Source organism: Betta splendens, chromosome 9 (assembly GCF_900634795.4).
Source record: "Betta splendens chromosome 9, fBetSpl5.4, whole genome shotgun sequence".
NCBI lineage: Eukaryota > Metazoa > Chordata > Actinopteri > Anabantiformes > Osphronemidae > Betta > Betta splendens.
In genome coordinates, this window is record NC_040889.2 from 14,343,116 (window position 1) to 14,355,372 (window position 12,257).

At 43.4% G+C, this 12,257-nt stretch overlaps 1 protein-coding gene across 1 annotated transcript; it reads right to left on the minus strand.

Annotated features, from left to right (window-relative positions):
- Window positions 1-2,822: 2,822 nt before the first annotated feature.
- On the minus strand, window positions 2,823-8,352 carry zgc:65851 (uncharacterized protein LOC321113 homolog). The gene is made up of 4 exons (XM_029164085.3): window positions 7,420-8,352; window positions 5,792-6,109; window positions 5,133-5,257; window positions 2,823-4,750 (listed from the first exon to the last, which is right to left on the minus strand). The coding sequence occupies exons 1-4, from the start codon at window positions 8,161-8,163 to the stop codon at window positions 4,351-4,353; spliced, it is 1,587 nt and encodes a 528-aa protein (XP_029019918.1). The 5' UTR covers window positions 8,164-8,352; the 3' UTR covers window positions 2,823-4,350.
- Window positions 8,353-12,257: the final 3,905 nt, after the last annotated feature.

Below are 12,257 nucleotides of genomic sequence, written 5' to 3' on the forward strand. Positions count from 1 at the left end.
TCTGTCGCCAGCACGGAGGTCTTAAGCGTTCCTGTTTCACAGAGAAGACACAGCAATATTCATGGCTAATCCAACATTCAGATAGACCAGACAGATGGATTGGTACTTAACTTGTTTGTAACCTAACAATGCAGTGAAGGCAGTTTATTTAAAGCTTGGTACAGCTCAGTGTTTAGTTCCTAAGTAGAATTACTTCTTTCAATTCTTCTGTTGAAGTGTTGTGTAAAAGTTGCTGTTTAACAGCTACGTTTGAATTTGAAAACAGATCTTTTAGTGAGTGTCAATAAAAGAAGGCTTTGTTTACATAAACATACTTAAAGGAACTTTACAGGAGCAATATGTCAAACTCATATTTAAACATACTATTTTATAAGTGCTACCTTTTAATTCAAAATATTTTTTATTGTATTGATGTACAGGAAGGTCAACAAAACCTGAAGAGGCTGCACTGAAAGCTTTCAGTCAAAGTATAAACTGTGTGCTGGACGTGAACAGGATCTTTCCCTTCTGGCAGTTTTCATGCTAAGCTAATCTCACTAGCTTTGACTTACAGAGAAGTGAATATCCATAATGATAATGAATATCTTCAGCTTTGACGCTGTGGTTCCTCATAACAAAGCAAACCACTGGCTCAGATTATAATAATATTAATTCATGCTGAAACTAGTTTAGTGGTGTAGATGCGCAGACTGTTGAGTCACAACCAGGTTGGTGCCTTTTACTGTTTGTCAAAATGAAAATTAAAGATCATGCAAATGTGAAATTTGATACATAACCTATAATCTTATCTTTGCTGCTAGAAATATACTTGACTGTCTGAAACATTATTGATTGTCCGGGTCACATTTAGAAGATTTTGCAACTCTGTGCTGTATCCTCTTGCAGCTTGTTTTCCTGAAACTCGTGCAGCAAAAAAAAAAAGGAAAAAACGAGTCCCTGCTGCTCTTCCCTGGCTTTTCTAGCATGCATATTGATCGCCTGTTAGTGCTGATAATGTGTTTGCCGCTGTGCTTATTCCCCCTCCCACCCACACGCCATCAGTGTGTGAGCAGGGAAATGAACAGTCTCGGGCAGCGATAAACATGCAGTGGGTGACAGCTGTGCTCGCGAGCCATTGTGGGCAACTCTCATCCATCTACGCTCCAGCACCTTCTTTGCCTCTGGGTTGGGACAAGCAGAAGCTCTGCCCATTAATAACATTGTTTAGACTGCAGATAGAAGGAGGCAGGCGTTCATGGTGTTTCTTATGTAAAGAGAAAAAAAAACATCTCAAATACCAAATGCTGCCAAGGTGCCAGAGTCATCAACTGTTGAGTGGTGATGAATACATCTGCAGGTTGTTCTTCAGAGAAACACATCGCACAATAAAATCAATCATGCCTGAATTCTGTTTTTCAGGTCCAGTGTCCTTATGTCACTTAGTCATTATATACAGGTAACACTGACCCACGTTCTAAAGCCTACAACTAGTTACAACTAATGTGCCTATGAGCTAGAATGATCAGATCATGCTGGTAATTTCCAAAGAGCTGCATAATTCGTATAACTACACGTCCTGGTGCTGCTCATTGATCCTCATTAAGCCAAACCAATTCCCAGAAGTGTCGTAGTGTTACTAGTAGTACAGTAGTTTATACAGTTTTGTTCCATGCCAGCATACTGTAGCACTTCTTTCATTTAGTTAGTTAGTTAGTCCTGTTTTTCCATAGTGGCCTTAGTAACTGTACTCAACCCTTATTCTTATTCTTATTGTGGCTCCCAGGACAGCATGTATGTATTTTAGTAAATTCTAATGAGCAATGTTAATGACAGTTACCTGCTCTCGTTAAACACCCACAAACCCTCTTGTGTTATGTCCTGTAGCCTCTGGCCACCTCATGTAAGTCTCCATTTCTTGCAGACTTTAGTCTTAGTGCACCTTAGGGGGCGTTATTGCAGCTGCTCCTCTTCTCACGGCTCTGCTTAATGCTGCTGACTGCCCATTGGGACACATTAGGCCCAGAAGCAGTAACTGACACCTCATACAAAAGCCAGACTTCATTACCAATGCTTCGATTCCAACCACAAGCAGGAGTGTGGCCTAAGTGTTTGTTGGTGGAAACTAACATGGAAAATGGTTTAACCACAGCACTGCATGAAGGTAACAGTTTTACTCTTCTGTTTCAAACACTTCTTCTTTACTTTTAGACCTATTATTTGCATAAGTAATAATTAACTGCAGTTAAAGTAATATATAGTATTTCCTAAATGAAGCCTCAGTCTCACCCTATAGGGGTCTCTATATCAAATCTCTATCCCTGAAGAGCACCTCTGGGAGAATAATGATCTGGATGCCCGTGAATGTTTAGAGGCGTCAGTTCCCAGTATAGTGTATATATATATATATATATATATATATATATATATATATATATATATATATATATATATATATATATATATATATATATATATATATATATATATATATGTATAGAGCCTCAGGAGGACCAGGTATATATATATATATATATATATAGCTTATGCTATATATATATATATATATATATATATATATATATATATATATATATATATATATATATATATGGCATAAGCTATAAGAAGTAGCATTCTAAGTCAGACATATTCTATGTAAACGATACATTTTAATTGGATTTGGCTCAGCAGTCTATGAGCAATTATTATATTTGTAAATTGAAGTATCGCATCCTGAATCCTGTCTCCTGTGTAACGGTCGCAACATGGAACCAATAGTATTTTGTTTTTTTTTATTATCAGCTGAGTGTCATGATATTATAAAAACACAGTTCTAGTGAAAGTTTGGTTAATAAATGTCTTTATTTGGCTTTGAGAGAAATATCACTGCATGAGCAGCACGTATACAGTCACAGTTGTATAGCAGAACGGTCTGGAAAGTGTCAGCGCTCCTCAGCCTCCCCAGCAATTAATGAGATGCAGGTGAAAATACGTTTCATTTTCAGTCATGGTTAAGGCAAGTTTTAAATTGAACACACAACAAGCAAAAGTCGATCCCATCCAGCAGATATTCAAGCTCCAAGATTCAGGCCATGCATTCTTTCCCTGTCTTGATTCATTTGTCAAAAAAAGAAATCAATAGGAAATGTAAAATAATAAACAATGATACCAACATTATAGGATGAAGGGGTTTTGGTCAAAATAGCCCTTATATGAGTCTCTGTAACCATGGCTCCAGTAGCATTTGCCCCATCTGTCACTTGCAGTCTGAACTGAGGGCTCTAGGTGTCACCATGAGCTGTCTCACAATGACACCCAGCAAAATTAAACAAAAGCATCATTGAGCTGACATAGTGAGAATAAAGAAGTACACAACTTAAAGTTTACAATAAACTCTGAAAGCATTGACGGCTGATAAGATCCTTGACAAATGAATCAATCTAAGGGGGGACAAATTATAATCCCCTAAAAATATTTATAGCAGCAATTGAATCACAACATTTTTCATTCCAAAAGATGCACTCCTCTATGGAGAAGCTGCAGCACTCCTCCTTTCCAGCTTCTGAAAATAATCACCCGGTCTCCAAGCACATCTGTATTTACAGTATTCCTCAGCTCCACGTTGCCATTATTGCTCTGCAGCGAATGAAAGACAATGGAAAATAAAAGTGAAGGTGTGGTGGTACATTTCATTTGGTCTTGGCGGCACGGGATGCGGGGCTACTGTAGGTGAAGCGTGATGGAAAGCAGCGCAGGAACGAGCACGGGGTGTGAACCTGCTCAGTGACGTGTGGGGCGCGACTTGAAGTCTGTTGCTATGACGTCTGTGTGCCCAGCTGACGTTCAGGAATGAGCTGCGAGAGTTTTGTTCTGTGAGAAAGTCTTCACTTACAGGACTCCCCCAACTTTTATATGTAAAAATCAAGTAGCACCGTAAAAGTTGGACTCGGCTGTTTCTCATTCTCCAAGATTTGTGCGTTAATCTTAAAGTCTGTGTGCTGAAAATATTGTTACTTTCAAGGTACTGATTGCTCTTACAGTGTGTATTGATCACTGATGGCACATTTACTGTGGCTCATATGGGGACAAAGGAGCCCCTTAATTAAAGTAGTGTGTGAACATTGTGGCATCATGCTATCTGTCTGCACCTACAGTATACGATGTGATCTCTGCAGAGGATGTGAATGAGTATAAGGAAACTGTTACCGTCTAAAGCTCCTTCTGCCTCCAATACAATCAGTACTAGTCAGTTTGAAGTTACAGAGCAAACAGTGAAGGTATGAGGCATCGAGATTGTGCAGAGTCTGGTGTGAGTTGTTGATATGGAATGTGTTATTGGTGATGATGATGAAGATGATGAACACAAGCAGTTTAGCTCTTGATGTTCTTGTTGGAGGTCTCCTTCTTCTTCTCTTTCTCCACCTCTTTAGGCTTCTCCTCCTCCTGCTCCTCTTCCTCCTCACCTTCACCCTCACCCTCCTCCTGGTCATCTCCTTCCTCTCCCTCCTGCTCATCCCCTTCTTCCCCCTCCTCTTCCTCTTCTCCCTCCTCTCCCTGCTCTCCGTCTTCGCCCTCTTCGCCCTCCTCCTCCTCTTTCTGCTCGTCTGCTGCCTCTTCCTCCTCCTCCTCCTCCTCGGACTTTGCACCAGACTTCCTGTAGGCACCAAGGCTGTAGGCTCGAGCTGACATGTAAGAGAATCCCGGGTAGCCGGACTGGACCACTGCTCCACCAATGGAACTGAGGCGGCACTCCTCACCTTCCAGCAGTTTCCTGTACAGATATGGGACAAGAGATGATGTGACCTCCAGTCTGGTGTTACTGCTGTTATTATCTGAGAGTGTTTCTTCTAAGGGATCCAATGTCACTGGCAACATCGCTGCTGTCTGTTTTGATATATATATACCAGAACATTATCATCATCATTATCAAGTTTTCACTCTCAATTACTTTACTTGATCTATCATGTTACTGTGGGAGAGTCTTCTGTTCTGTTCGGTTGTAGGCAGGCATCTGATAGTATTCATGGATATCCAGAATTAAACAGTTTCATTCTGAATACATTTGTAAGTTTCTGTCAACCAAATATATAAAAGCCATAATAAATACCTTATGCAATTAAGTTAAAGTGACTACTGCAGTACTGTTTGCCAACCTGTAGGCTGCGATCTCAATGTCTAAAGCCATCTTGACATTGAGCAGGTCCTGGTATTCACGCAGGTGACGAGACATTTCTCCCTTGGTGCTGCGCAGGGCAGCCTCCAGCTGCTGAATGGTGTCCTAAACACAAAAATCATCCAATCAATAGCTAATATTTACTATGTGCTCTGACTCCAAAAGACTGAAAATGTACTTCTTTATTTTCAGTGTTTAGTGCTTAACAACAAATGTGTTGATTCAGAATATGAAAGTGATTTATAAAGGCTATACTCTAGTAAGTCTGCATTTTAAACTGTGTCCTGTCAGCGTCCTTCTGATGTTTTCTCATCAGTCTAATAAAAATACAATACAATTTGTTATTTTTGTTACAAAAAAGTTGTCCTGTGCGTCCTCTGTCAAGTGCAGCCCAGTGTGTCTAGTGTGTCTTCCTCAAGGGTACCTGGTGGGACCAAACAACTTTCTGCTTCCCAGGATGAAGCTACCTGGCCTCCTGTCTGACTGAGTTCAATTTTATTTCAAATATTCATGTTTTGCAAGATTTAAACTGCTTCTGTTCTCGCTTTTCAATGACAATGGGATTTACCATAGATAGATAGATAGAGTAGATATATAAAGAGCGAGAAAGAGAGATTTCAGATAATTTTCTTTGCATACCTGCATTTCTCCGATTTCATTGCCATGACGATCCTCCATCTCTGCAATCTGCCTCTCCAAAGCTTCATTGTGGCCTCGAAGGGCCTCAATCTCCAGAGTGCGAGCCTGCATCTGCCTGCGGTACTCGCTCAGCTCCTCCTTCGAGTGCTTGACGGCGTCCTGGTTGCGGGCCGCGGCCTCGGTTACGCTTGCAAACTTGGAGCGATACCACTCCTCTGCCTGGACCTGGTTCCTGGAGGACAGGTTCTCATACTGAGACCTGATTTCCTTCAGGGCAGCAGCCAGGTCTGGTTTGCTCACATCCATCTCCACTGACACCTGGATGTAGGGGAGGGGGAAATATATGGATATGGGTGCTTGATAGCATACCATCATACTAAAGGAACCTAGAAAGTCATTAATTTGAATAAGTCATTTAACTGAATCACCCATGACTTCAATTTCTGACTTTGTTAGTAATTGCTTGACTCTATTATCTGATAGTGAAAGTTATGTCCTAAGCAGAGAAAGCATACATGCATATATAGCAGTAACTGAGTTGGGTTTAAGGCCAGTGAGCTGGACTACTGCAGCACCGATGAATCAAGTGCTGACTCAGAGGAAGCTGTGCGGTCAACAGCTTACATAGCAGTAGGATTCCCTGCAGGGAAGCACTGGAGAAATCTACCCAGCAACCGCCCCGCTCCTCCATCACCCTGCTGCACATTAACGAACTGACTTCTGCTCTGCTCTGATTTCTGCATTGTACTGACAGTTGACTGGAGCTTTCTGTTACTCAGCTTCCAACACCACAAACTTCAATGCACATATAGCTTCTTATTTAACTGAAAGCAAAACTTGTGTCACTGTTGATCTCTTTGATGGCAGAGTTTGGCGCCTGCTGCCCCACGGGACGACCACGCCCTTAACCCCCCCCCCCCCCCCCCCCACATCAGAACCTAACCGGTACCCTACAGTTAGCTACATAATGACTTAATACATACAAAAAAATGATTAGAGACCTAATAAACACAAACTTGTAATTGATACACAATATACAATATAATTTTCTTATATTGATAATATCCATCAGTCTCTGCACCATACTTTACCAAAGTAGTATGGATAGAAGACACACGTTTTGTCTAAATAGTGAATAAACTCTGTCTTGAAGTTAGCAAGGGGGGCGTGACGCACCGCGCGAGACGCTGCAGAGACGCTTGAGACACCCTGTTAATGTTGGGGAGGGACAGCGCCTGGTGCTGAAACGGAACTGCAGTGCCATCAATTATCCAGAGCGCAGTGTTCGGTTCAGAGGCCGCAGCATGTCGCAGCAAAGGCAAACGGCTCGTGCCTACAACATTTAAAGACAAACCTGCCGTTTGAGCGCTTTAGTGAGTTTCTGTTACACTGCAGGAAACCCTCTAACACCGTAAAACGGCAGTCTGTCTATAAACTACTGTAGTGGGGCTGTAGAGTCAATATTGGCTAGTTGTAACAAAACTTTATCGAGTGACACTAGGTTCATATTGGTGTTATTTATATGTTTACGGCGTTGCTCGCGTGGATCACTGATGATAATAGACGTAACGAGTAGATGGAAGTTGCACCCGCAGAAATCAACAGGTACATGCTGCTGGCAGGCTTACCTGGGTGGCCTGCAGAGACGCCTGCAGCTCCTGCAGCTCCTCCTCGTGCACTTTCCTCAGGAAGGCGATCTCGTCCAGCAGAGACTCCACTTTCTTCTCCAGCTCCATGCGCGCCAGAGTGGCGTCGTCCACGTCCTTCCGGTAGCCTTTCAGGATGTTCTCCGCCTCCTCGCGCAGCCTGGTCTCCTCGTCCAACTTCTCCCGCACGCGCTCCAGCGTCTCGTTCATCTGCACGCAGTCCAGGTGCATCTGGCTCTTCTCGTGCGTCAGCTCCTCGACGCGCGCCCGCAGCTCGCGGATCTCCTGCTCGTACAGCTCGTGCAGGCGCGACGGCTCGTTGTTGCGCTGGCGCAGCAGCGTGACCTCTGCCTCCAGGACTTTGTTCTGCTGCTCCAGGTTGTGCACTTTTTCGATGAAGGACACGAAGCGGTCGTTGAGGCCCTGCAGCTGCTCCTTTTCGTTGGTGCGGATGATCTTGAGCTCGTTGGTGACCGCGGTAGACTGGGTCAGATCCATCACGGAGTCCGGCATGGAGGAGAAGACGCGGCCGGGGGCGGCAGACCGGCGGTAAGCGGCGGGGGGCATCCCGGCGGGGGAACCGTAAGTGCGGTGGCTGCTGCGGTATCCCGCAGAGGGCACGCGGGACGGGCTGCTGCCACCCAGACCCACGCGGCCAGAGCGGGGCGCATCTCCGAAAATCTTCCGGTACGAGCTGCTAGTGTAAATGTCGCTGGAGTAACTCATGATCGCTGCACCCTGGTAGAGTCTGCCACTGCTTTGTAGCGGAGATAGTGTATGCGTGGAGTTCAGGAGAGTGTGAAGGTGAGCGTGTGCGTGAGAGAGAGAAAGTGAGATGCGAGTGATGTGTGGCCAGGACAGGTGCTCTTATAGCAAAGGCGCTGGCGCATCATTTGACGCAGGGACAACAGAAGACGAAGGGAAACCTGCAAGCTTTTGCAGAAAGCCTCCACCCTCTGGGGAGACACGCATCCACTCATGCAGCTCCTGCCGTCTGCGTTATAGCTCGAGAATCAGTGTTGCTCTAAATGAATCTAACGGGCCTGGTTACAATAAACTTCTCAGTAAGTTATTAACTCCCTGTTAGTTTGGACATGGCAGCAAATAAAGTCGCATGTGAGATTTGAGTTTTATTTCTATTTATTAACTAGCTGGATTGTCTCAATCTTTACTGTCCACTGTCATTGCAGTTTTTTCTTTGCTGTTACAGCAAAAAGACACATGAAATCGATGTTGCTACGAGACGTGCGCCAGAGTGTGTTTTGGTGCAGTCTGCATCCACCAGCCCCCCCACCGACCTCCGCAATATCGGAATACGGGATGATTCTTGCGCTCATGTCCTCCCAGCCTCATCTAGACTTTTTTTTTAATCGGCGAAGGTGTTTTATATTGGCAAAGTGTGACCAATAGAGGAATAAATTAAATTAAAAGCGTGAAGTCTGATGTCTGTTCTACAAAGGAAGAAACACTAAACGTCTGTATTTATGACTCAAAATGTTACACACTTCTGTTGTGTGTATACACAGTTAGCAAAAAACTGACAAGATGAATGTGTTGCTGTTATATTTGCTGAGTTAATAAATCTTGATGTTTGTATAAAGTCTGCCTTTCGAATGTGAAAATCTTTCTTGGAGCTGTCGCTGGCCATGGTCCTGATCCAGACAGGAGAAGGACCACGCCCCTGATCTGCAGCCCCACCACCTCCTAGCAGCGTGCGAGGCGCCTTCTGGACGTCGCTTGTCTGGAAAACAGCCCGAACAGTGAAAACGGGCACCAGGCCCAACACAAAGTCATCCAAAATGTCCTAAGTCAGATCCTTGTTGTTATACGGTGGGATTGACTCGTCTTTGTGCCTTTTTTCAAACTCCCCATCATTTGTAAAGGTAAAACATTGAAGTCATTAATAACCTTAGTACTGATTGTTGATGACTAAATGTTTACACTTTGCCAATAAGGTTATTGGTGTTTATAATATTAATGACGTCTGTGTAAGACTGATTCACTGTAGCCCATAGTGTTACTTACCTTAGTCGGACACAAGGAGGCGCTGCATCTCTAGCGTTGCTTCACAAGTTCATTAACCTGAGCTGATGCTGAGCACATAAACACAACAACGTCATCCTCATTGGTATTACTTTGACATTTTACATGGTCTAATCGCTCCACTTACATATTTAAACATAATACATAAACATTTGTGTATGTGAATGTAGAGCTGTGTAAATCTTGCATTTGTGGTCTAGCTGTGTGTGAATCTAAAGTCATTAATAAGTGCAGTAGAATCACCTGATCAAACAGTCACACACTTCAACATTGCAGTGCATTTATTCAACGACGAGAAATGCTGTGCACCACTGTGTGAGGAGACGTAACAGCACTGCACCTAAGCAGCAGAGTTATGTTGACCATGTTACAAAAAAGGGCCTTTTAAAGAGAGAGAATGCCAGTGACTCAGCAGAAAACAGCAGGTGGCCAGAACTGTCTGTCTTCTTACACTGCAGTCACCAGACAGCACAGCAACAGGACAGATGTCACCACTATTTAATTATTTCAGCTGAAGAAATCATGTCACTCTATGAACCCATACAGAACATGTAATTTAAACAAATCACCTAAAGTTTCTATAGCTGTATCACAAAACTGCTAGTACCGGCTGGTAATGACTAGGAACATGCAGGAGTACAGTGGAGAGGCTGGAGCAGTCCCTCCTTTGTCCATAACGTGGGTCCTGCCACTGGTTGAATTTTACAGGAACTTCTCTTCAGTGTTGTACCATGTAAAGCAAAAAGGGGGCGCTGTTCCTCAAGGAGAAACAGAAAGGAGGATTTCAGGGTTTGGGACAATTGCAAATGGTGGAATGCATGCAAAGCACATGGAAATATGAGTCAAACATACTGCATGTATGAGGCTCACTATTATTTACCTATAAAAACAAAAGCAAACAAGCAATGCCACGATATAAACTATTTCCATAGACATTTTCACATGCCATGGTAGTTAAAATCACACAGCGATAATGGCTGTGGTGCATTTATATGAGCCAGATACCATAATAGGTTCACACACGGGCAGTAGATGAAATGTACAGTTACTGATGGTAATACTACTACTACTAATACTACTACACTAGGGATTTTACAGTGCTGCAATCCATTAGTTTGGACACACATCAGTAAATCAGTAGCACCATTCTAGGCAGTCTGCATTGGTGTCACTGATCTTTGCTGCTATTTCAAGTCCGTATGTCATGTCAACTTGAGAAAACCTACATACTGTACAACCTCATTACCATTAAACTCAGTACTGGCCTGTTGGGTCAATAAACAGGGGTCAGCCACTGTTTATATGTGTCCTTGATGATATACATGCTTGTATGTACAAGTACTATAAGCATGAAAGGCTGTGACATCACATCACAAGACCGTGGTGCAGAGGGGAGCAAAGTTACATCACTAATTCACCCTGTCTCCCCTGGTGGGACACCAACATAATATATGACCTTCCCTTCGTTAGCCGCTACTCTAACCTTTCTCATTTCTCCTTGGGTCCAAACCACAACTGCATCGTGCACTGCGCTATGCAGCTAATACATCTGTGACCACTGCCAATGCACATCAGCTGTTTAAGAGGAGGGCTGAAATAACATCTAAATGTCAGTAAATAATAGTCAAGGCTCACTCATTGTGCTTCTCTGTTCACGTGTGATGGATGAATCATTTATAACATTCAGCACGGCACACAAAATCAGCAGCGTTTCAGCGATCACTGATGCTGCATAGCACATGAGCATTTTCTATATATAAATATATAAATATTAATGTCACAGAAGAACCTGGAACCTGTCAGAGCTTTAGAGAGGGCCCGACACAAACCACTCCCCAGCAACTCGCACTCCTTTGAAACGTGTCTCCTCGTGGAGCTTTGATATGCCAGGTGTGACTCACACATGCTAAGCGAGGGTTCCTGTGAAGAGCTTCACCACGTGTCACATACAGGCCACTCAGCTCTCCTGCCTTTGTTCAGCCTCGAATGCACAGATCTTGTCTGATGTGCACTCTTCACTCCAGTCCCCCCTGAGATCCAGTTCTCCCACATGCCAACGATCTCGTCCATCTGTTTACACACACACGCACGCACACACACACACACACACACACACACACACACACACACACACACACACACACACACACACACACACACACACACACACACACACACACAAAGCCCACGTATGAACGTGCTCAGTTCCCTTTATCCCCTGATATAAGCTGTCAGCTGTGATGGAGGATGCTCATGTGTAGATGTTGCTATTCTGCTACTTCCTGCACTGACGTGCCGATATGGAAGATATGGAGCCGTACTGTATGCGGCTACTGCAGGATTTTTATTCAGGTTGTAAAATCTCCAGTGGGCATTACCAGTTTTACCCACATTTCCAGTGGGCGAATCAACTTAATGAATTCTCTATAGTTTTTAGTTTGGGCGTATGTTTAAATAAATAAATATAACTGTCAACTGTCCCTCTGCACTCCCTGCAATAACAGTTCCCTGCTGAAACTCCTCTGAATGTCTGACGCGCAGGTCGACCAAGACCAATACTTTCATGTTATGTCATTCACATTACTGCATTCATGTACATGTGCTTCATGTGCTTCAACATCATGTTTCATGTGTCTGTCATGACTTTGAAGCTGACCTTTGTTTCCTCACCTTTTCTCATTTTTCATTTTTGCCTCTAATTCCTATTCTGATGTTTAGTTTTTTGTTTCATTATATAATTATTAAAGGGGGTATAATTCTTTGGTCACATGGGGGCA